The sequence below is a fragment of the Herpailurus yagouaroundi genome, unplaced genomic scaffold (assembly GCF_014898765.1).
Source record: "Herpailurus yagouaroundi ecotype Mexico unplaced genomic scaffold, PumYag 67690, whole genome shotgun sequence".
Classification (NCBI taxonomy): Eukaryota; Metazoa; Chordata; class Mammalia; order Carnivora; family Felidae; genus Herpailurus; species Herpailurus yagouaroundi.
In genome coordinates, this window is record NW_024420490.1 from 2,835,891 (window position 1) to 2,861,551 (window position 25,661).

At 43.3% G+C, this 25,661-nt stretch overlaps 1 protein-coding gene across 3 annotated transcripts; it reads right to left on the bottom strand.

Annotated features, from left to right (window-relative positions):
* Window positions 1–83: 83 nt before the first annotated feature.
* RBBP7 (RB binding protein 7, chromatin remodeling factor) lies at window positions 84–24,781 on the bottom strand. Of its 3 annotated transcripts, none has more exons than XM_040468286.1 (12): window positions 24,471–24,781; window positions 23,490–23,634; window positions 17,829–17,974; window positions 14,241–14,414; window positions 13,115–13,230; window positions 8,045–8,205; window positions 7,157–7,283; window positions 6,958–7,035; window positions 6,270–6,346; window positions 3,813–3,870; window positions 1,250–1,360; window positions 84–531 (listed from the first exon to the last, which is right to left on the bottom strand). In XM_040468286.1, exons 1-12 carry the CDS (start codon window positions 24,484–24,486, stop codon window positions 463–465), a joined length of 1,278 nt encoding a protein of 425 aa, XP_040324220.1. In that variant the 5' UTR covers window positions 24,487–24,781; the 3' UTR covers window positions 84–462. The 3 variants fall into 3 exon arrangements, with proteins under 3 accessions (XP_040324220.1, XP_040324219.1, XP_040324218.1); XM_040468285.1 differs by lacking the exon at window positions 24,471–24,781 and adding an exon at window positions 23,914–24,076 and having other exon boundaries at window positions 14,241–14,387; XM_040468284.1 differs by lacking the exon at window positions 24,471–24,781 and adding an exon at window positions 23,914–24,076.
* Window positions 24,782–25,661: the final 880 nt, after the last annotated feature.

Consider the following 25,661-nt stretch of genomic DNA (forward strand, 5'->3'; position numbering starts at 1 on the left):
GGCACATACGTACCAGCTTTCTCACAAGACCGGACACACACATACATACTCTCCTACCCAGGTTCTAAAAGAATAAAACAGACTTTATTTTAAAACTTTATTTCTGCAAAGCCAATCAACAAGTGTTGGAGGGAAAAAGTGTAAAAGTTATTCTTGCATATCTGGGAACAGCAAGCACTTAGTTTGAGAAAACAAGGACTTAAAATAGTTGAATCAAAGGCAGTACCCTGCTACTTGCATTTTAAAACGGTGATGTTCTTTCTTAACATAACTTTCTTCCCTAAAAGCTACAATATGATACAGTACGCAATAGCTCACTTGAAAGTGCTAGAATCAGAAGGTAAAGAACGCCGTATGCCATCCCACTTACATGTCCTACTATACAATGCCTTTTTGGCGCTTGATAAACCAAGCATTCGTGTAGCATTACATTCAATAGAAACGTTTCTTGTACTTTGGGTTTTAAGATCCTTGCCCCTCCAGTTCCGATGTTGTGACATCTGACTCTTCGTCATTGTAAATATTTTCAGCCTGGAGAGGACAACCAAATAAAAGCATAGGTAAAAACGCCTCATCGTTTTTACAAAATTGTCTAAAACAGCATGAGATAATTCTGTCTACGCTTTAGGATTCGCCGGTCAATGGGTTTCAGTGTTGGAAATTTTTAGGTGAGAGGTTTCCCCCCACACTTTAATGAGGACACACTGAGGTGGTGTTCTTATTCACCAGTGTGTAAATCGCACCGCCATACCTAGCTGTCCACGTACTGCTTATTCCTATCGTAACAAGTGTTTTCCAAAAGTATTTCAAGCATCATTTGGATGAAGCAGTAGCCCCGAAGTTAAGAGATTTGGCTGGTTAACAGCGCCTTAGAAAGGTCAGGTACTTAGTACTCCTCACCAGAGAACTAACTCAGTACCCTGCAAATGCTGCCTACGATGACACAGCAGACACCAGACATCCAGCAGTGATGCCAAGAGCCCAGGTGAAGTGGGCAACGGTCGTGCAGAGCGACCAGATGCCGTGTCCACAGCTGTGTGTGTGTGTGGGGGGGGGGGGGACACACGGGTTTCTCCTGACCTGACAGGTACATAACTGAACTAAAAGACTGTTGTTAAAACGGACAAAAGTCTTTTAAAATTGTTTCCTTTCTGTATTTGGTGTGATATGCACAACTTATAATAGAAATACTTTGAGTAAATAGTTTCTTTCTCCTTTTCATTCAGGAAAAATAAACATTTTAGCTCACCATTTGCCATATCTGCATGATGTTATCCTCAGACACCGAGCAAATGACCCAAGGTTCATTGGGGTTCCAACTAAAATCTGATATCTTGGCGGTGTGTCCTCCATGAATAAACTGTTAACAAGAGTTGAAAAATAAAGCCTTTGTTTCGTACCTTAAGTTTCCAGAGCATCAGTCTTGCTACGGAGGTTTAGAGGGAGGGGTTTACAGGCTTAGTAAATCCACCCTGCACTTATTTTGCAAATTTCCAAACCCTCAGAAAAGGTGACAGAACATAACAGTGAATGCCTGGACACCCTCCACCTACATTTCCCAAATACTAATGTTAACACGTGTGTTTCCCTACACAGACACACCTGCTGAACCACCCCTAAATAATTCGCCACACATCACCCAAAAGTAAGGGTATTTTCCTACACAACCGCACTGCCATTTCCATACCTAATACATTTAACGTTAATTCAGCCTCATTATCAAATGTATGTAGTTAGGTACCAATATTTAAGGCAATAAATTTCCATAATGTTCTATTACAGACATTCTTAAAACTGGCCCACCTGAGGAGTCTCCTGGTTCTTCTCTGTAGGGCCCCCCCCAGGTGCCCCTTCTCCCCTTGCTAAAAGAAAGGCACACCTCCCAGCCACCCTCAATCTTTCCATGGCACATCACTCAAGGTGGGGATTAAGAACAACCACCACCACCACCCCGGGCCGGGGGGGGGGGGGGGGGGCAAAAAAAGCAAAGCCCCAGAAAGGCCAGGCAGAGAGCTTTGCTATGAAGTGAAGGGGGCAGAGGCTCACTTCCTACAAGACACAGCCTCATGAGAGAGTACTGGGCTTTCCTTACCTCAGAAGAATCAGAAGAAACCATTCTCACAAGGATAGTATGAATACACGATTTTGAACAAAGAAGTCACAGTTCCTGACCAAGTCTGATTTGACTCGTTTGACAATTAGGTTACAAGCAAGGTTAACTATTTTACCTAATAATTTTTTCAGTTTAAAAACAATAGGAAAAAAACAGCTTTTCAAAATCACGTTAAGGGGGACATAAGAGAAAGTATGTTCAGACCACAGGCTTGGAATATAGGAGTCCTCAAATCAAGATCCTGTTACACTAAAATTATAGTATCCAGTTTACCACAAGTAAATGTCCCTTGATTTCAGGCTCTCGTCAAAGGAGCAAAATCCTAGTGATTTCCTCAAGAACTACAAATTTGTTCTAGAACCATAAGATACAGGGTATCCAAAAATAGCTGGAAATCTTGAAAACATACTAAGTGCATGAATCAGTCACAAAAGACGTTATATTCCATTTCTAGGAATTGTCCAGAACAGGCAAATCTAGAGACACAAAGTAGATCACTGGTTGCTAAGGGCTGAGGAAAGGAGCAGACCGGGAGCGGACAGAGTTCCTTTTTGAAAGAGAAATGATCTAAAACTGATTTGTGGCAATGGTTGTACGATTCTGTGAACATACTAAAATCCATTGAATTACACAGTTTAAATAGGTGAACTGTATCTCAATGAAGGTTTTACCAAAATGAAGTACAAACAGCTGGGCGAAAACATCTTGTAGCAACGACTCAGCTAGAAAATACTTTAAAACCACGAAGCCATGCATCCCAAGACAGACTTTAGATTAAGCCACTCAATACAGAATAAACCATTTAGGTGCTATCATCTGTCTAGGACGACAGTTTATTAAGAAATGCTATCCTTTAATCAGCAGGACACAGAACACACTAGCACGTGAGAGTCTCCTTATACCCCTTTGCCACTTTCTGCCATTGCTGGTGGGCATGGGAACACATCGGACAAGGAGTAAGGGGATCTTGGACGTCCGTGCAACATGGAGGTTTAGTGAGCATCTTCTTTTAAAAGTGGTGGGCAAAGCACAAGTATACTAAAACTGAGTACTGGCCTAGGAACTAAAAACACGTTACAGAGGAATGAGTGACTATGTGCCAAGTAACTGGTGGAAACGAACGTGGATTCAGAGCGAGGACGGACCACTGTGAAGTCTGGCCATGCTTAGTAGGAAAGGGACTTAAAGGACGAAGACCGACAAGACAGACACACCACAGAAACCTCCCAAGGGCCAAGGAGATGTAAGTGATTCAACTAGGAGTAGGAGAGAGATGGTAGACCATGTTGGCACCAACAAGATCGAGAATGTCTTCATTTTCTGGGCAGGGACCTCAAAAACTCAGGTCACTAAAACATGTCTATATGGTTAGATAGTGGGAAGTATTGCTGAGTATCAATACCTAACCCTCAAAAAAACCCTCAGAAATATTACCATCGGGAATCAGTGAGAAACTACACTATTTCCCAGGAACCCAACTGGTTCTTAGTGAAACATTTGTAAAAACCTACTGTGCTCTATTTACTAGTTTCAATAAATGTCAAAACCCAATCACAATAACCTTTAAGACCTCCAATTTGAAATCATCTTCAAGAGCTAGCGCTTGAAGTTCTGACTTATTTTCCAGATACATGGATCAGTAACAAATTGTCCGATCTGCACATAACATTTCATCTTGCATAACAAAGCCAAAATATACCAGGAGTTCTGGAGGCCCATCTTCTGCGTCTTCTGCTGATTGTTCTTCTCCAATTTTGCTATTAAGAAAGAATATAATGCTCTCGTTATTGGAATTCTTGTAATGGGAAGAATGTTTGCAAAACCAGCATCAGCCCACAAAACACATCTTAAAACACACGCTAGAAACAACTTCTATACCGTATCCATGACAGTTTCTCCACTAATTACTGGTGGAGAGCGCCTGGGTGGCGCAGTCGGTTAAGCGTCCGACTTCAGCCAGGTCACGATCTCGCGGTCCGGGAGTTCGAGCCCCGCATCGGGCTCTGGGCTGATGGCTCAGAGCCTGGAGCCTGTTTCCGATTCTGTGTCTCCCTCTCTCTCTGCCCCTCCCCCGTTCATGCTCTGTCTCTCTCTGTCCCAAAAATAAAATAAACGTTGAAAAAAAAAAAATCTAATTACTGGTGGAAGGATGGGATGCTTACTTCCTGTAAATGATTTAAGAGCTGTTCGTAACTGAAGACCCCAAAATGAAATGGCTAGTAAAAGTTAATTTACAATTCAATATTCAAATAAATACAATTCATTATTCTTAACTGTGGTTGTTTACTGCATTGGATTTAAAAGGTGAAACAACACATCAGTCAAGGGAAGGCTGTTTTTTTTTTTTTCCTTCTCTTAAATTCCATTTGTAGAATTTGCCAGCAGGCCCAACAGTGAAATCTCTTTACACACCAAATATCAGCCCTGGTATTTAGCCCCAACGTGGACTTAGCTAGTAATAACTGCTGAAAAAGCAGCCGAAATACACAACCTTCCAAGCGATACTTTCTTTTTCTTCCCATTAAACTCAAACCAAACACATGGGACTGCTAGACAATTCTGTTTATCCTCCAGTCAGGAGTACCAATTGCTAACAATGACCTTTTTGTTTGTTTGTTTTAAATGTTAGAGAGAGAGAGAGAGAGAGAGAGAGAGAGAGAGAGAGAGAGAGAATATGAACGGACAGGGAAGGGATAGAGACAGAGGAGAGAGAATCCCAAGCAGGCTCCATGCTGACAATGCAGAGCCCAATACGGGGCTCGATCTCACGACCCCAGAATCATGACCCGAGCTGAAATCAAGAGTCGGATGCTCAACCGACTGAGCCACCCAGGTGTCCCTAACGCTGACCATTTTAATCCATAATTTTATCTAATGTAATTTTAACAGTTATGCAAGTCATGAAAGAATTTTAAGAAGAAATTTTATAATGCCTGCAAATTTATTACGGGCACCTATAGGGACAATTCAGCTGCATCACTCCATACAACCACTAGTTTTAAGTTTCTAATTTTACTACTAAAATGGTTTTCAAATAAAACTGAACATAGTCAAATATCTGCTTTAAAGATCGTCTACATTTCCAAGATTCTATCATGGCCAGAGTTTGTTGCACATGAACACAGAACATTAGATGTTTAGAATACGAGCACTGTATTCCACAGTGTTTATGTCCTCTACACTGAAGGACCTGCCTGTCTCTGTAATTAAGGTGGCCTTAGTTTTAATAAACTAAAAACTTAGTCCACTTCAAAGCAATACATTTAAATGAAGGTAGAAAACAAGTTATCTTTTGGTAATTTAATGATTTAAACTTAGGATAATGACATCTTAGAAATATATATAACTGAACACCTTTATTAATGGGTCTAAAGGTTCAGACAAAAAAAAATAAAGGAATCTGAAATTCTTCGAATAGCTACTCAAAAATCAAGGAACTTTAAACACTGGGAGAAACTAGAGCCTGGGTGGCTCAGTTGAGAGTCCAACTCTTGATCTCGGCTCATGTCACGATCTCTGCGCTGACAGCACGGAGCCTGCTTGGGATTCTCTCTCCCCCATCTCTCTGCCCCTCCCCCGCTCGCTCTTTATCTCTCTCAGAAGAACTTAAAATAAATACAATAAAATTGGAAGAAACTATAAAATACTGAGTCCCAGAAGAACATAAGCTCTCTCACAGCATGGGCTGCGCTTATCCGTTCCCAAGCGTATCCCCAGCAGTTACACAGCCCACAGTGGGAGCTGAGCTCTTCCAAATGAACCAATGAAAGCACCGAAGAGCAAGCGGTAAAAACGACTCTAAGAGTGCAAGCATCACGTGAGCTCCAGTGAGACGTGAACAGCTAGCATCCACACCCCCTTTCTACAGCAAGAGTGTCCACGATACACTTACCTGGATATTAAAACCACACACTCCCCCCAACTTCATGCCTGAATATCAACAGAAAAAAACTCATCTTATCAATCTAGTTTGCAGTCCATTTGCTGATTCATTTCTATTTCACAGAAGAAAGACTCTTAAGGAAGGTACATGAAAGTTGCTTTAATATATTTGGCTTATTAAACTGGGGTTAGCAAACTACTCTCTAGTTTATTATTACATCATCTGCCAGATTAACATACTTCTGCAGTTTCTCGTCACCAGATTGTGAGTTACCTTAAATCCCACACGTTCAGGCGGCGATCAGTACCACTTGAAGCCAGAATAGTTTCGTTATGTGGAGACCAGTGGACCTAAGTAATACAGATTTGGAAGTGTAAAGAATCATCGGTTCCTACATTTGTGGATAGTTTCTAATCCTCGAGATTTTCCCATGTCCTGTTCTGCAATACTCTCTGTGGCCTGCGGCCGTCCTTCCTTGTCCTAGCCTTTCAAGTGCTCTTAAATGGCCCATCTCCCCAGCCTGCCCCCCGAGAAGGACCACACTTCCCAATACAGGGGACCTCGGCTAGAAATCCCCATAAACTTATTCGGCCCCATAACCATCCCAGAATCTTGTAAACTTTTCAATGAAGTGCATCTTAAGCCTATCCAAATCTCCATTTGAAACCACATACAAGGTTTTGTTTTGTTTTTTTCACTACAGGACCCACCCACACTGGATACCTTAACTGAAGAATCCTTGGGTTTCAATTTTTAAACTGATCCTGTTTTGCAAGGTCTTTTCTACTTCTAAAGTAATAATCTCACAGAGCTCCAAGGTACTTCCCACTAGTTAACCTAGAAGAGGAACTTAAAAATATATATACATACCATGTCTGCTATAAAAGCAAAAAAATTTTAAATAGCCCCCATCCAAAAGTTAGTAAAAACCTGACAGAGACACCAGAGAACTGTCACGTACCTGGAAAATTTCATCTTTATGAGATTCAAAGGTATGGAGTTTTAATTTTAAATTACGCAGATCCCATAAAGCTACAGTCTGAAGAAAAAATAAATGAAAAGGAATTCATTTCTCCACTTCACAGAAGAATTTTAGAGTATCTGATTATAGAACAAGGCAACTGGGTCCATAAACACCAAATATACAAAAACTTAGAAACCTTATCCGCAGAGCCAGTTGCGAGAATGAACTCGCTGTAGGGATTGAACGACAGACAATTGACCTCGGCAGTGTGAGCGTCCACGAGGTGGCTCGGCTTGGAGGTGGTATTGGACCTGGTGTCCCATCTACAACACAAAGTTACGAGGCACACAGCACAAGAGGAAGCCACCCGACCCTCCCCAGCTTGTCACACCTCACACTCGTTTCCAGGTCCACACTGCTCCACACCACCCTATCTCTGCTATGCTCGCCCCTTTAGAGACACCCCAACCACATACAGAGCTGCCACAGGACTTCCAACCACTAAAGGACATATTCTAAACCTACGGAAAATAAATTAAGGCTATCATTCCTGGTTTCGTGTTGATTAGATTCCTGTCTTAATTACCAACTATTTCAAGCATACGCCAACTACTCTGTAGAGAATGATGTAATAATTTGATTCCTACAACCTAGCCTTGTCAAATTTTACTATCTGGCCATATTAGCCTCAGATATTAGTTTACGAGATAAAACACATGACAGGTGACTGAGCGCAGCCCTGTGGCTGTGACCTGATGCAATCATTCTTAGCGCTCATCTTCAAAGTCACCTTGACTCCCAATTTTGATATTTACCACTACGCTACCAAGCACGTTTCTTCACATTTACACTTTTTTCTTTTTTCAAATAAAAATTATGTTCATTCATATAGCACAGTAACTTCTATGCAAAAACAGCCATTATATGGCTTCTTGTATGTCAATTCTACCTCACTAAAGTTTTTAACACCAGCATAGAGCTAAAAAAAAAAAAAAAAAAAAATCAAACCACAGGCCACCAGAATCACTGATGGTCTCATACAGGACACCCATATACGAAGATCCCACTGAACCTTCCACCTTACATCATAAGTTTCTGATCATCAGCAACAGATCCAAATAATGACTCGTGTAGCAGATGCCAGGCCACATCCTCTACGACAGCTGAGTGGCCAGTAAAGATGGCTTTAGCGTCCACAATCTTGCCTTCCTTTGGTCCTGCATTTATATCCCACAGACAGACAGTCTAAAGGAAGGAAAAAACAAATAACCTTCGTTAAAAAATTATTTAACTATAGGCGCTTGGCTGGCTCCGTTGGAAGAACATGCAACTCTTGATCTCAGGGTCATGAGTTCGAGCCCCACGCTGGGTGTAGAGATTATTTAAATAAACTTTAAGAAAACTATTTAACTATATAAGAGGTAGAAATAAACACAAGGCAGAGGAAATGTAAATAAAAGTAAAGCTTCAGAAACAGAAGAGTGTATGGTTGTAGTATAGCTTCCATGATCTGAGATGCAGGGGCAAGGAAAGGAAATGGTAACAGGGACGGGGAAACCGAGCATGATGGCAGCAAGAGACAATCACATTCGAGTTTCCACCTAGATACAGTCAAGTATCTAAAAGTCAAGTGTCTAAAATTCATCTAGATTACACAATGCAACACTGAGAGCCCAACATTCCATATCTACTGAACAGAAATTCACATCCTAAAAATTCAAGCAAGGTTGGGAGACTGGGAATTAAAACTAAAACATGCCTCTTAAAAAAGCGAAGAGGCTAAGTCTCACTTCACAGCAGAAACCACTACAGCACATTAGAAAGTGAGACAGGTGCATAGCCCAGAAACCCCAACTAGGCTACTTTGAGGGGCCAAACCTTAGGGCCTGCAGACAGATCCCCACAGTGTACTCCTCAAAATATCAGCAGAACCCAAGGAGAGGCCACAGGCCTCAAAGATCACAGATCAGCAGGCTCTGGGAGTGGAGTCTTCTATTGACAACCATCACAAAGAGGAAAGACATACTGTTTATGAAAAAAACATTGTAAGCTATATAGGGCAATGATTATCATCCAAACAATTTAAGACAAAGGTAAGTCCACTAAGGTATATTTGCAGTAATACCACTGACACTGGTATGGGATTCATCTTTTTTTTTAGTTTTTTTTTTTTTTTAACGTTTATTTATTTTTGAGACAGAGAGAGACAGAGCATGCACGGGGGAGGGTCATAGAGAGGGAGACACAGAATCAGAAACAGGCTCCAGGCTCTGAGCTGTCAGCACAGAGCCCGACATGGGGCTCGAACTCATGGACCGCGAGATCATGACCTGAACCAAAGTCGGCCGCTTAACTGAGTGAGCCACCCAGGCGCGCCATGGGATTCATCTTTTTTTTTTTTTAAATTTTTTTTTCAACGTTTATTTATTTTTGGAACAGAGAGAGACAGAGCATGAACGGGGGAGGGGCAGAGAGAGAGGGAGACACAGAATCAGAAACAGGCTCCAGTCTCCAAGCCATCAGCCCAGAGCCTGACGCGGGGCTCGAACTCACGGACCGCAAGATCGTGACCTGGCTGAAGTCGGACGCTTAACCGACTGCGCCACCCAGGCGCCCCGGGATTCATCTCTTTTAAAATCACTTTCGAGGAGGCGCCTGGGTGGCTCAGTCGGTTAAGCATCCGACTTCGACTCAGGTCATGATCTCATGATTTGTGGGTTCCAGCCCCGCATGAGGCTCTGTGCTGACAGCGCAGAACCGGGAGACTGCTTCAGATTCTGTGTCTCAGTCTGTCTCTGCTCCTCCCCCGCTTGCATGGTCTCCCTCAAAAAAATGAATGTTAAAAAAAAAATTAAACATTAAAAATAAACATTAAAAAAAAGTTAAAAAAAAATCACTTTCTTAATCTGAGTTTCAGCAACAAAGCTATTTCCCAGTAGCAGCTATTTACCCATGAACAAAAAAGTAGTTTTACATAATACACACACCTTAGCCTTTGTTGATACGTAACACACTCAGATGCAAAATTTACAAGCACTGAAGAGAAAGGAACATGCAGAGCTCTTGCCATCCTCCCCTGCTCACTTCAGAAGGATCCTGGGAAGATTAGCAAGATGCCTGGCACATGCAGAGCCCTTGGGAAATGTCAGCTTTTATTATGACTAGCAACTCCCAGCCTAGTGTCTTCAAAAGGCACTAGTAATTAAGTTACTGAGTATAACCCATCCTCCCTGTTTTGGAGACTCTATCACACCCACTTTGAGGGAAGGGGAGGAAAGCCTCCCTTTGGAGAACTAAGGGAGACCTTGCTTCCCAGCCTCACTTGTGACTGGGACATGATGTCGGCTCCAGCAGTCTGACAAGGATTTTGAACTGTGACCATCAACAGGGAAATCTGTTGTCAGGACTGCAAGCGTGGGGAAGAGGGAGTGGAGTATAACATCTACCAGCCTGATCTCTGAGTTGTGGATCTGACCTCTCCTCTCTGTTCTGGACCATTTTCTAGCCATTACAGCAATTCTGTGAGCTACCCTGCCCAATGTCCTTCTGATAAATTCCTCTTCTGTCTGCCATCAGCCAGAGTTGGTTTCAATTGCCTGCAGCTAAAGAATCTTGACTGGGCCAATTATCTGCCTTAAATATTTAGAAAAACATCAACAGAAATTGTGACCAGTAGAAACATAAAGAAGGTCTGTGATGTGACAGGTCCTGTTCTAGGCAGGAGGATATACTAAGGAAGAAGGCAAAGAACCTGTGGCCAAGTTATAAAAGATTTCAAAAGCTCCAGAAGTCTACTCTCAACTCTGGGGGCAGTCATAGCAAACATATTTTGCTTACAGTATGGGTTCCATGAAGGAATGTATGGAGCTGCAGGTGGCAAGAATGCTACAAACACTGGGGGCGCCTGGGTGGCTCAGTCGGTTAAGCCACCAACTTCGGCTCAGATCATGATCTCGCGGTGAGTTTGAGCCCCATGTCGGGCTCTGTGCTGACAGCTCAGAGCCTGAAGCCTGCTTCAGATTCTGTGTTTCCTTCTCTCTCTGCCCCTCTGCCTCTCATGTGCTCTGTCTCTCTCAAAAATAAACATTTAAAAAAAATTTAAAAAAAGAATGCTACAAACACTGATCTACAATAACAGGATCACTCTGCATTTGTGTGGTACCTTTAAGATACTTGTATGAAAGATGCCAAGACAACTCAATAGGTAAATATTAGTCTCCTCAACAAACAGTGCCAGAAAACCAGGATAATCACATGCAGAAAAGGAACATGAACCCCTACCCCACACACAAAACTAAACTCAAAATGGATAAAGGACCCACCTATACGCAAGATCTAAAAGTATGCAATTCTTAGAAGAAAACATAGATGTAAATCTTTGTGATGTTGGATTATATGTAATGGTTTCTTAGGATACCAAAAGCACAAGTAACAAAAATAAAAACTAAACTGGACTCAAAATTATTTCTGTGCTTTGGAGGACATCACCAAAAAAGTGAAAAGACAAGCCACAGAGTGGGAGAAGATCTTTTCAAATCTCATCTGATAAAGGACTGGTATCCAGAATAAAAACAATTCTGACAACTCACTAAAAGAAAAAACCCGAAATTTAAGGGGCACGGGGTGACTCAGTTGAGCGTCCAATTTCAGCTCAGGTCATGATCTCACATTCTGTGGGTTCAAGCCCTGCGTCAGGCTCTGCACTGACAGCTTGGAGCCTGGAGCCTGCTTCAGATTCTGGGTCTACCCCTCTCTCTCCCTGTCCCTACCCTGCTTGTGCTCTCTAATAAAACAAAACAAAACAAAACAAAACAAAACCACAAAATTTAAAATTTGACAAGGAATTTGAATACTTTTCCAAAGAAAATCTATAAATAGCCAATAAAAACATAAAAAGATACTCAAAATCATTAGCCATCAGAGAAATATAAATCAAAACCACAAGGAGATACCACTTCACACCAACAAGGATGGCTCTAAGAAAAAAGAGAAAATAACAAGTGCTGAGGAAGATGTGAAGAAACTGGAACCCTGGGGTACACACTGCTGGTAGGAATGTGAAGTGATGCAGCTGCCGTGGGAAAGCTTGGCAGTTTTTCAAAAAGTTAAACACAGAATTACCATATGACCCAGTATTTCCACCCCTAGGTAATGAAAACCTACATCCACACAAAAACTTGTACAAAAATGTTCACAGCCAACATCATTCAAAATAGCCCCAAAGCAAAGCAAAACAAACAAACAAACAAAAAAAACAAAGGCCAAAGTAGAAACAACCCAAATGTCCATCATCCGATGAACTGGTTGTTCAGCCATGAAAAGGAGTGACGTACTGACCTATACACTTCAACATGGATCAACCTTGAAAAACTTATGCTAAAAAAAAGAAACCAGACAGAAAAAAAAGCACATATTCCATTTATATGAATTATCAAGAATAGACAACTCTAGGGGTGCCTGGGTGGCTCATTCAGTTAAGTGTCTGACTTCGGCTCAAGGTCATGATCTCGAGGTTTGGGAGTTCGAGCCCTGCCCTCCATCAGGCTCTGTGCTGACAGCTTGGAGCCTGGAGCCTGCTTTGGATTCTGTGTCTCCCTCTCTCTCTCTCTGCCTCTCCCCTGTTCACGCTCTCTCTCAAAAATAAATACACATTTAAAAAATTATAAAAATGAAAAAATAGAGAACTCTATAGAGAAAGTAAATTAGTGGTTGGCAGGAGCTGGGGAAGTGGGGAGTGACTACTTAATGGGTCAAGAGTTTCTTTTTGTGACATTCGATGAAAATGTTTGAGTTAGTAGTGAAGATTGCACAGCTTTGTGAATATACGAAAACCCAGTGAAATGTACTCTTAAATAAAAAAGTTTTTTCAATGTAATTTCTATTTGTCAGGTCTCACACTTCATTGTTTCCATTAGGTATACTTTTAAATAATGGGACACCTTTTGCCCACCTTCCTTCTAGTCTAAGGCTGCTTCAAAAGAGCTCTGTGGAATCCCAAGGCTCCACCAGGGCGATATGATAACCATTGCTCTAAATCCTGTAAAAATGTTATCACAATAATCAGCAGCACTATCTTAGAACACCTCCTGCAGTGCAGAACTCTCCCTGACAGTCTTTAAGGACAGGAGGAGATTGGGAAGAGTAAGTTTCTCACATGGTCGTCTGATGCACTCAGGAGATGTCCACTCAAATTAGAATTCCAGGAAAGACCATAGCCTTCCTTTTGGTGGCCTCTTAACCGAAGATCGGGATTACATTCTCCACTTGGGTCTAAAGAGAAAAAGAAACACATTAACTACTAAGTGATTTTCTGTTTACCAGAACTAGTAAAAGCGATTTTCATTCCTCACTGAATGAGCCGTAACGTTCATTATAATGCCTGGAAAACACCACATATGAATGACGACTTAGGACTTGGTCTGACCCCCAGCCACCCTGAAAAGCTGTTCTGTGCTTCATTGCAAATACTCAATGCAAACCAAGACTCATGACCATAAAATGACTAGTTCCTTTGCAAAACCTAGTACTAGCTCCGACACAAACCCCTGAAAACTACAGCTGTTCCCTCAAATGTGAGTGGCAGCAACCCTCCCATGGATCAAATTGTTTACAACTTTCTTGTGAGGAAAGAGTTAATACGGCAGGTCTGGTTGCTCAGTCCTTGCACGTATCCAGGGTAGCCCGCAACCATGACTGACCCTTAGCCACCCTTTAGGAATGTGACCCTCACAAAAATCGTCATCACTGACATGAGGTTGTGTACGCCCAGGGCAGTGAGGCATGCGGTAGCAGCTTGTCAAGACTTGCAGGATTGTTTGGCGATTCATGATGTACCTGGCTTCACTGCTAGGGTCCCGAGTTTCCCTCAGCATGGCAGGTCAGAGCAGGATGTGCCTATGTGACCAGACCTCTATAAAAAACGCCAGATCCGGAGACTCAAACAGGATTCCCTGAGCAGAGACATTTATCACATGCCCCTGTGGTCTGCTGCTAGAGAAAAAGCACGTTCCGTATGGCCCTGGTGGGGAAGGACTCAGAAGCCTGCGCCTGACCTCTCTGGACTCTGCCTGATATGTATCTTTTCTTCCTGCTTTTTGCTCTGTATCTTCTGTGGTGATAAACCCTAGCCAGGAGCATAACCTGCCGGGAGGTCCTTCTGTTCAATCAACTGAATTTTGAGGACGGTTAATAGACTCCCAAAATGTTTAAACCTTTAAAAACCATAGAGTACACTAGTTTCAAAAGTGTTGGAGCAATGGCCTGATTTCATTACTACATACCTGGCTTAGCAGGGTGCTTTGTATAGTCAAAAACCAGCACATCAGAAGATGGTGTTTTTGTAGCAATGATGTGAGGATTCTGCGGCATGTAACGAGCACGGTTTACTTCTCCTTCATGGTTAATTTTAATTTCACATTCAATTTTTCCTGTTACAGAACCAAAGCCACCAAATTCTAATGTGAGAAGAGAGAAATAAACATACACTTACGATTAAAATTCACCAGTCATTTAGTTTAATACACCCAACAGATTTTAACAGAATACAACATAACCAGAGAACACAAAAATAGGGGTTCAGTTGCCACTTGAAATTAATTTATTCTCAAAGCCCATTTGGAATGGAAAATGATAACACTATTTTCTGCAAGTTAAGTTTCACCTTGGATTTAGAATAATTAAAAACTGGCCTCTTTCAATTGTGAAGAGGATGTAATTATCCCTAAAATCAGAAATCCATACTAGCTAACCCCCAACTCAACTCTAAGACACAAATATGCTGGCTCCACCAGCACACCTAAGCTAGTGGAGTGCCAAAGCTAAAACGAGGGGGCTAACCTATCTGGCGTGTGAATAAGACTATAGTGTTGAGTAGTTATTAAAAAGGCCTTGGAAAAGTAACAAAGTCACATAAAAAGTAGAAGAAGCTCGGGGCGCCTGGGTGGCGCAGTCGGTTAAGCGTCCGACTTCAGCCACGTCACGATCTCGCGGTCCGTGAGTTCGAGCCCCGCGTCGGGCTCTGGGCTGATGGCTCGGAGCCTGGAGCCTGTTTCCGATTCTGTGTCTCCCTCTCTCTCTGCCCCTCCCCCGTTCATGCTCGGTCTCTCTCTGTCCCAAAAATAAAATTAAAAAAAAAAAAAAAAGAAGAAGCTCTGAGAAAGCAGCAAGATGATAGCAGAAAGAACACAAGTAGAGAACATCTAAGCAGATAAGGACAAATGAGAACATTTTCTTTTTTGTGCCCATAGATTAAAAACTTGAATAGTTGCTGACACTTAAAACGTTGGGAGGCTCATTATAACTGTATCATTTCTTCCTGACCTATATTGCTACTTCTTTGTCCATTCCTTTTTTGTTCACCCTGTGTCTCGGGTTAGGGAATCACAACTCAAATGCCTAATGGAGCCAGGGAGGTAACAAGTAAAACAGACTGGCCAGGGCCTGGAGGAAACAAACCAAAAGCAGCAAACCATTTCTCAGTTTCAGCCAGCTCTTGGTATATGGGAATGCTTAATGAACACTGGCTCCCATGGTTTAGTATCGGTGTTCAGCCATTCTTCTCCGTGGCAAACAGAGCTTACTACTCCGTGTGGCTGAAAATCATCTCTCATTCCCCACAGCTACTCCCACACAACCATATACAATCACCTCTTTCCCTCTCAGCACTTCCCTTTCCATCATGTCAATGGGAGAAATGTTCCCTAGCAAAGACCACCCCTCCTGATCCTGACACTGCTCCAAACCTGCCCCAACTTTGATTTTCAACCCACCACCCAACCCCCCTCCCTTTGTGGACTGTAACAGCTCTAACACTTCTATATAAAGACACTCAAGTCCCCCAATTCCTTTACTTATTACAACCTGAACAGCTCTCCTCTTTAAAAAAAAAAAATGGATTTCTAGGTAAGATTTACTTCGAACACAGGGCTTTGTTTTCTCAAACTCAAAAATTTGAAAAAAAACCCCACTATTTTAATAATAGTATCCATTACAAAATACTGTAACTGAAAACAGAAAGAGGTATTAACTGAATTACTTCAGTCACTTGTTAGAATATACTGAACAAGTGACTTCAGTAACTTCATATATCCATAGGTTATGCAGAGGGACTAATTCTTAAGCCAAGGGTCCAATAAACACATACTTCAGGATTAAAAGCCACTAAAAATTTCTGATTATAACAATATTTACAGAAATAATGCATAAAGTTGTAGGGAAACGGACTGTGAATTATGGGAGTGGCAAATGGAGTAAATCATTTTGGAAGATAGTTTTCTACTATTTTAAGTGGACAGTGAATACACCATACGACTCAGCAATTCCACTCCACTAGATAAATCTTCCCACATGTGTATAAGGAGACATGGCAAGGATGTTCACCGAAGCACCATTTGTAAATGCAAAATACCACATACACGTAATCCAACTGCCCCCAGTTGAACAATGAATGAAGTAAGGTTTAATCACAGTGGAACATCAAACAGCAGTTCAAAGGAGACAGGCATCTACATGGTACACACACACATTATCGTATAAAACAAGCTGTAAAAAACCCTTCATATTTACTACTGTATGAGTAATAACAGTTAAAAATGGCACACTGATTTTCAGGACACAGTGATAAAGTCTTCAAGGAAAGCAGGTCAGGAAAGGGGCATGGGGTGGCAAGACTTTAGCTATAAAATATTTTATTTTCAGTAAGAAAAAAATTAAAGCAAATTCCTTAAAATGTCAAGATGAAACCTTTTAGGGCTGTGCAGAAAGCACTAACCCAGCAGGTCTGGCTGCTGAGCCCTCGCCGCTCTGAGGAACATTGGGACCATGAATGACCCCTGGCCGAGTCCTGGGAACACAGACCTCAGAATGTTCTTTCCGTTACTGATGGGACTGATGGTTCTGTGGTGTACACCTGGAGCAACAGACCATGCTGTACCAGTTTGTCAGGGTCGCTATGCACAAACATCAAGATTGACGATATGCACCTGGTTTCATTACTGGGGTCCTGAGTTTCAGCTGTCTTAACTGGCTGCCAGCAGAATGTGCCTGTGAACCGCCCCCCACCCCAGCCTCACATCCAGACACTCAAATGGGTTTCTCTGGGCAGGAGAGAGAGATTCCGCACGTCCTTGTCGTCTGCTGCCAGAGAGAAAGTACATCGTGTGCGGTCCTGGACGAGACTTGTGCCAGACCTCCCTAGACTCCCTGATGCGTATCTTTTTCCTGTTGCTTCTCCTCTGTATTCTTTACTGTAACAAATTTTAGCCATGAGTATAATTTGCTATGGAGTATTGTGAGTCCCTCTAGCACAATGACCAAACTTGGGTGATGGTGGGAATACCAAATCAAGGGAATATAGGTTTGACAGGGTAAAAAAGGAAGTCAATAGCTTCCATAGAAAAACCACTGTAAACTGTTTGGTATGTATGCCTGCTTTTTCCTATGCACACGCAAGACATATTATTCCTTTTACCAAAATTGGTACTATAATCACACAGAAGTTACTCGATTTATCTTGGACATCTTTCCATACAAGAGCATATAGACTTGCCTCATTCTTTGTGAGTCTATGTAAAATTTCATATTTACCTCATTCTTAACAATTGCTGCACGGTATTTCAAACATACCATAATGTGTTTAACCAATTTCCTATGAACTAACATCTGGGTTGCTAAATTGATCCTAATTTTTCCATCTTACAAATAATGTTATATCATGAAATCTTTGTGCACATGTGAGCAAGTAGTTCTATGCGATAAAGTCCTAAAAGTTAAACTGCTGAGCCAAAAGAGATTAGTAGAAAACTGTAATAACATATAACTAGAAAAAGGCACACTCCCTCAGACACCAATAGAATATATGGTATACCTACCACCCTTCTCACTGTCACAGTGGGAAGCATCAAACTGTGCATCATCGTTCGGAATATGGACTCGAGCAACCACAAGATGATTCTGCTCATCAGATGTGTGAGTCCCCAGCACTAGCCAATGAAGGGCATAATCCTTTCCTTCCGGTCTGTTTAGGAAAGAAAATAAGTCACACTAATCCTACAGGAAACCAGTTACTAACAAATGCAATCCATTACCAATCTCCATACCCATAATCATGACTTCTCACTTAAAAAATATCTTCCAACTTAGTACATTAGATATTCCTAATTTTCCAGTAAGAGACAAGATAGAATGTTAAGTTTAAGCATCGAGTCCAAGAAACTGGGTTTAAATCCTGAATCAAACTAAAATTAGCTATATGCAATTCCTTAAATCACAACTTCCTGTGGACCTCAGTGTCTTCACCTAAAAAACAGGTTATGAGGGCAAATGGCATGATGAGAAAACGCTTTATTGACGTTCACGGTGCTTAATGTTGGAGGGCCAAGATGTACGGCTCTGGGCCCCAACACTAGACAAGTTAGGCTATTTATGTTTGTTCCTAAATTTTAGTTGTTGAAAGGATTTAGTGGTTTTTAAAAGAGGTGTGAGGGTTGCTTCTATGAATGTAATTTAGTAATAACTTAAAAAATACAAGGCGAGGGGCACCCGGGTGGCTCAGTTAGGTGTCCGACTTCAGCTCAGGTCATTATCTCACAGTTTGAGTTGGAGCCCCATGTCTGTCCCTGCACTGACAGCTCAGAGCCTGGAGCCTACTTTGGATTCTGTGCCTCTCTGCCCCTCCCCCGCTCACACTGTCTCTCTCTCTCTCTCTCTCTCTCTCTCTTTCTCTCAAAAATAAACATTAAAAAAAATTTTTTTTAATTTTAAAATGCTGAGATTTTACTAAGATTTGGCTTAAAATAAAAAAGAACAATAAATACATATACAACTCCAAAACCAGAACAAAGCAACCATGGTTAAGCAATAACAGGTTGTTTGAAAAAAGACAGGAGTCTTAGTTGATGTATGTTCAGTGCCCAAGAACAGCATATGGCTATCAAAAAAGATAGTTCCATCTTAGGTGAACTTACATGGGGAGGGAGAGGCAATGCATGGGAGCACTCACCCACTTAAGTTTAAATGAAAAAAAAAAACATACCTAGAAAATAGACTCAAAGCAACTGTACTTTAGGAGGACTTAGACAAAATGAAATCTGTTCTGTACAGGGAATACTAATTCAAAACAAAAGGGAACTTCAACATATCTCAGTAGAACCATTTGAAAAGAAATGGAAATGCTTGGGAGAAAGGAAGCACCACAGAGCAATGTTAAGGCTGACATAAAAGGAAGTCACTTTTCATAGGGTTAAACAGAAATAACAGGTTCTAAGGAGCACGGTCCCAACATGGAATGGAGGACCTGAAAAATTCCTCGACTCTAAATTCAATTTGGGTTTTCCCTAACACTATAACCATATAAGGATTTTTCTTTTTTCCTGTAAATCCTTTCATCTCCATCATTAAAACACAAACCTATTTTCCTGAACCAATCAATATTACAAGGTTTCCCTCCAATGCTGGAGGCACCTAAAGCCACAGAAGCACTAATGTTAAAAGACCTTGTCCTTCTGTAGCGCCAGCATCTTTTGATCACTTTGACTTCACTGCTAAGAAATTTCTCTAACAATAACAGATTGTCACAAGGTTATTATTCTCAGGAGCACTGTCTTAGCGGCCAAAGACTGACAACAACCTAAATATCCATCAATAAGGCACTGGTGACATAAATTATAGTATATCCATAAATGGAATTCTGTGGAGGCCTTAAAACAAGAGAGTGTATTGGGGAGCCTGGGTGGTCCGTTAGGTGTCAGACTCTTGATTTCGGCTCAGGTCATGATCTCCCGGGTTTGTGGGTTCAGGCCCCTCATTCGGTTCCTTGGGCTGTCAATGCGGAGCCTGCTTGGGATTCTCTCTACCCCCCACAGGCTCTCACTCCCTGTCTCAAAAATAAACAAACTTAAAAAAACCCACCAAAACCCAAGAGTATATTTAAGCATGCTGATAGGAAAAAGTCTCCCATGTAAACCACCAATTGAAAAATCAAAAATCAAGTGAATAACTTACTACATAAAAAAAGATGGAGGGGAGGGGCACCTGGGTGGCTCAGTCGGTTAAGCGTCCAACTTCAGCTCAGGTCATCTCACAGTCTGCGAGTTCGGGCTCTGTGCTGACAGCTCAGAGCCTGGAGCCTCTTCAGATTCTGTGTCTCCCTCTCTCTCTCTCTCTCTCTGCCCCTCCCCTGCTCATGCTCTGTCTCTGTGTCTCAAAAATAAATAAAAACATTTTTTAAAATTTATAAAAAAAGATGGAGGAGAGATATGTGTAATGTATTTTATTCTGGCAGGAAGAGTTAAAAAAAAAAATGATGGTCTCTGCTCTGGGTAATGAGACCAAGAGAATAGGGGACATGGAAAGGGGATTTATTTCTTTTTACTCTATGCACTTCGTACCATCTGAATTTGAATGATTACAAAGCGTTTTAGGTAAAGACTTAAGTTAGTCTCAATATGTTTAAGAAATTATCTAATAAAAGATATGGGTTAGAGGCGCCTGGGTGGCTCAGTCGGTTAAGTGTCCGACTTCAGCTCAGGGCATGATCTCGCGGTTCTTGAGTTCAAGGCCTGCGTCAGGCTCTGTGCTGACAGCTTGGAGCCTGGAGCCTGCTTCAGATTCTGTGTCTTCCCCTCTGTCTCAAAATAAGTAAATATTTAAAAAAAACTAAAAAGAATAAAAGATACAGAATAAAATTATTTTCTTTTATTAAAAATTTTTTAATGTTTTTATTTACTTTTGAGACAGAAAGAGACAGAGCATGAGCAGGGGAGGGGCAAAGGGAGAGGGAGACACATAATCTGAAGCAGGCTCCAGGCTCTGAGCTGTCAGCACAGAGCCCGACGCGGGGTTCAAACCCACAGAATGAGATCATGACCTGAGCTGAAGTCGGACGCCCGACCAACTGAGCCACCCAGGCGCCCCTAAAATTATTTCTTAAAAATACCTAAATGAAAATTTTTACAAGGCAAATCCACTATGTGGACAACTAACGAACTCAGTTTAAGGACAAGAGCTTAGAAAGTACAAGTAGTTACTGGGAAGTATGTAGGTAGAAGGCAGGCCTTATGAGGTTGACCAGAGTCTAGTTCCTCAAAGACCCAGGCAGTAAGAGCAGCCAATATTTCCACTGTTCCATATAGTCACATTCCCTTATACCCAAAGAGAATCCTGCAAAGCACCATATAGCTATCCTCAACATCCAAGAATGTAGGCAGGCTGGCTGGCATTTTCTTGCATTCCCAGAGCCACTGCACACCCCACAACCAGACCCCACTTCTTTGTAATGCAAAGAATACCATGGAATACATAATTTAAGGTATTTTCTGTTCTGTTCCTAAGTGTTCATATGCAAGCAGTATCTGGGAGGATGCCTAGCTGGCTTAGTCAGTGGGACATGCAACTCTCGATCTTGGAGTTGTAAGTTCAAGCCTCACATTGGGTGTAGAGATTACTTAAAAATCTCGGGGCACCTGGGTGGCTCAGTTCGTTAAGCATCTGACTCTTGATTTTGGCTCAGATCGTGATCTCACAGCTGGTGGGAGGGAGCTCCACATCAGGCTCTGTGCTGAAGTCCCAGAGCCTGCTTGATATTCTCTCTCTGCCCCTCCCCCCAAACTATATTATAAAAAAACCCAAGAAAATAAAAATCTTAAAAAAAAGCAGTATCTGGGCTAAGAACACAGAGATCATTTTTAAAATTGTTACACAAAACATATCACAGATAATATTTTTAAAAGACTCGAGTAAGCAGTTTGCACTGAAATCCAAATGGAGAAAGTTACTACGCTCTAATAAATTATTTCTCAACAATGGGGTGGGAAAATCAGCATCAGTCACCACTTACTGTGTACTTACTCTGTGCCAGCACTTTAACAGTGTCTAATCTCATTTAATGCCCTCAAATACAGGCAGTCAGAACCTAGAGCACCTCCATTTACACATCAGACGACTTGGGAATGGATATTGACCAACCTGCCCTAATTTGGGTACTGAGAAGTAGGGGGCAGGATTCAAACTCAGGTCTCTAACCTTACAGTCTCACCCCACCCCCGCTGTTTTCTACTGTTCAGGTAGGTCAGAAAGATCCAAGAGAATATAAGTTAAGCTGTTAAAGTTTTTAATTTACTTAACAGAAATACACAGAGTCAAATGTACATGGTACTCTAAAGGAGAACCTGAATACCTTCAGGTATTTGATGCTCAGAAGTGTTATGTCAATGCTTAGAAGTCTCCATTATTTATTTCTTGGCTACTCTTCCCACATCTGTAGATTTACACTGCAATTTTTGGGAACCCCAATGGAAGCCCCTACCTGTATGTAGGACAATGTTTGCATATGGGAGTCTGACCTTTATTTTATCTTATAAGATTAACTGGGTTCTTGAAGTGCCTCAGTGGCTCAGTCGGTGGAGTGTCAGACTCTTGATTTCGGCTCGGCTCATGGTCTAACAGTTTCACGGGTTCCAGCCCTGCACTGGGCTCTGTGCTGATGGTGTGGAGCCTGCTTTGGAGTTTTCTCTCTCTGCCCCTCCCCAACTCGTGTTTTTTCCCCCTCTCAAAATAAACTTAAAAAAATTAAATACAATTAACTTGCTCATATTTTCATAACTTGTCACAAAATCCTTCATAGACTAGTGTCGTCAATCCTCATTAAGTCATATACTCACATTACCTAAATTGAATAGTTTTAAAGTTCATGGCCAAATTCCTACTAGAAAAAGTGCAAGCATATGAGAAAGGTAGTCTAGTACAGGAGTTACCTCAACTCTGGGGCACCCAGATTGGGCTCAGAATCCCACTTCACCACTTACCAGTTGTGTGATCTTGTGGATGTTACTTAGCTCTATCCCAGTTTCCACCACATTACAAGGAGGATAAAATCACAGTACTGTTGAGTATTAAACCAAATTAGCAGGACACAAAACTCTTCACATGGACCATACCCTATTCTGAATGTTCAATAATGACAGCACTTATTACCAGAGAAATTTAAGAAACAGCCAAAAAGAACACTCTTACGAAGACCAACAACAACCTCAAAGTGTTTTCCACGCTATTAGCCAATAACCTCTTTTCTTCAGTGAACTGTTGCTAAATTCTTTTCCCCTTTGTCCATTAAAACCTATTCATATTGGGGGCTGATTACATGAGTGTGCTCGCTTTGTAAAAATCCATCAAGCCGCATACTTACGATTTGTGCACTTTTCCTGTATTCTATTTTTCAATAAAGTTTTAAAGAAATCCATTAGTCTAGGGCCCCCCAAAATGCTGCTCTGTTCTGCCCAAGAAACATCAAATATGTTAGGTGTTTTCTACAAATATCATTAAACGCACACATTCTTTACCCCCTTTTACACCCACGCTTACATGTCAGAAATCATCCCACAAATCACTTAAGTTTTGAGAATAAAAACCACCTGCCAGTTCATCCAAGGGCTAAATTGATTACACGCTCATGTTCTATGTGTAAAATGCTGAAACTTGGAAATTCAGGACAATAGCTAAATTTACGCAAAGTAAAAGTTGCCAGAAACCCTTACTTAGTCACTTCAGGAAGCCACTGAACGGTAAGACTCGGCCACTGAAGAGCATGGGTCATAACCAGGTCATACAGAAACGGCGTATTCTTCTTCCAGATTTTATATTCTTCATTGATGACACGCTCCTCCACAGTATCTTCAAACACTGAAATTTGGAGAAAGCCCATACAATTAAGCGGCTGAGAGAAATCGAAGTCAGAATCTGTACAGATACTGGAGGTCACCTCGAGATGGCCACACCTAACCTACTCTTTAGCTTTACATCTAATTTGGACGCAAACTAACTGCTCTTCCAGAACGCGGAGAAAATATTTATTAACACCAGGAAGCTTATTTTTTGCACCTAGAAGTCAATACCGCTTGTGTGTACAGAATTGAGTAATTACACGGACGATTCTGTTTTGCCAGTTACAGCTGTTCGCACCTGTTCTAAGATGACGACTCGTACGTACAGGGGCTCCACGACCCACTCGGGGAGCCGAATCCACGTGTAGCAGAAACCCCTCGGCCCGCTCCCTCCATCCCCCACCAGGAGCGGCCTCCGCTCCCACGAAGCCCGCGTCAGCAGCCATAGGCCGGCGTGTTCCAGAATCCCCCGGACAAGGGCCGCGACCCTGAAGCGATCGACGCGCGCGCGTGGAAGGAGCTGCCGTGCCCGCTTTCCGGCGGTGGAGGCCGCCTCCGCCCGAAAGCCAAGGGCGCCGGAGGGAGCGCCGCCGCCGGAGGGGGGAGGGGAGTTGGGGGGGGGGGGAGGGAAGGGGGCCCAACCCGCGGCCCCGCGCCCGGCTCCGGAAGTGCTCAGAGCCCTCCGCGCCGCGGTCCCGTCCAGCGTAGGCCCCTCGAGGCGCGCGCCTAGCCTCGCGCCCGGCCCCGCCCCCTGCTCCTCACGCCAATTCGCGCCTTTCGCCGGCGCGTGCCGCGGCCTCGCGCGTCCGCCGCCCCCCGCGGTCCCGGCGCGCGCCGCCCCGCAGGGCCTCTTACTCTCTTTACTCGCCATCTTGCGTCGGGTCGTTCGCCCCTCGCCGCCGCCTCGGACTCCCCTCGCTAGCCAACAGCAGCCCAACCACAGGCGTTCCTGCCTCGCCCAGGCGCGTCCACTTCTAGCTCTCGAAGCGCGAGCTCCGTCTTACAGCCTGGGTGCTCCCCAGACGCTGCGTCCTTCTCTCCTGCCTCCTCCCCGCTCGCGGGTACCGAGGTCTGAGACGCTCTTCTCTCTCTCTCCAAACTTGGAACGAGACTTTTCAACCCGCGCCTCCCAGCCCGCCCAGGCAGCTGAGCGCAGGCGCATCCGCCCTGGGAAAAGTGAGAGGCGGTGGAGAGGCGGGCCTGGGAGCCAACGGCTCCATGGTTTTGACCAATGAGGTGCGGCAGGCGGGTTCACGCGGCGTTTGGAGGCGGGTTTCTGGGGGTGGGCGGGGCGTTCCGCGGCAGGAAGTTGGCGAAGCGCAGGCGCGAGGACTCGCCCAACGCTCCCAGGGCCCGGCGCGGGGGCGGATGGGGGCGCGCGGGGGTGGGGCGGATGGGGGCGCGGCGTGCGGGCGGCGCGGGGGCCGCGAGCCCCGAGGCCACGGGGCGTGGCTGCTTGCAGAGGCCGAAGCGATGGGGTGGGAGGGGGTAGGGAGACTGTCGCCGCTTATCCAAGCAAAATCTCACAGCGAGAGAGGAAAATGGTTTCTAGTCTCGAGAGATTACTGTGCCCTCAAAGTCTCCCCGATAATCACGGGCATGCAATTCTGTGCACCCTGAAAGGTTTCCTTTCCAGCCGACTGACTTTTCCTGGGGCCCGGTCGAGTGGAGGTGGGGTTCGTTGGAGGCGAATTACAGAGGCCGCGGGCGTTTTCGACTGGTGAAGCCGCCGGGCCTCCCTGTTAGGCTAAACCTGCGGCCTGTGCTGGCACAGGCCGCCAACGGCCCGAAGTTGACTTGAATTACATTTTCGTTTGTTCGCGTATTTGGGTCTTTAAAATGATTTGCGGCCTCTCCAACTGCAGAGAATTTTGTCCCTACCCCGGCGTTCTTGTCTCCGTCCCAGGCCGGGACCCTGCTGAGTCATTCTTGTCACCTGCAGGGGTCCCAGGGCAACCCCTCTCCACGATTGGCGAAGCTGGGGAGAGCTGCCCTAAGCTGACCCGGGATGGCTTGCTTTGAGCCCTGCTCTACCTTGGAACTTGG

Coding starts and splice junctions, on each gene's coding strand:
- RBBP7 (XM_040468284.1), bottom strand. CDS start 24,061: ATGGCTGCTGACGCGGGCTTCGTGGGAGCGGAGGCCGCTCCTGGTGGG. Junction 8,206..13,114: donor TGAGTGCATCAGACGACCAT/GTGAGAAACTTA, acceptor TCCTTCCTTTAG/ACTGTCTGTCTGTGGGATAT. Junction 532..1,249: donor TCATGCAGATATGGCAAATG/GTGAGCTAAAAT, acceptor TGTCCTCTCCAG/GCTGAAAATATTTACAATGA.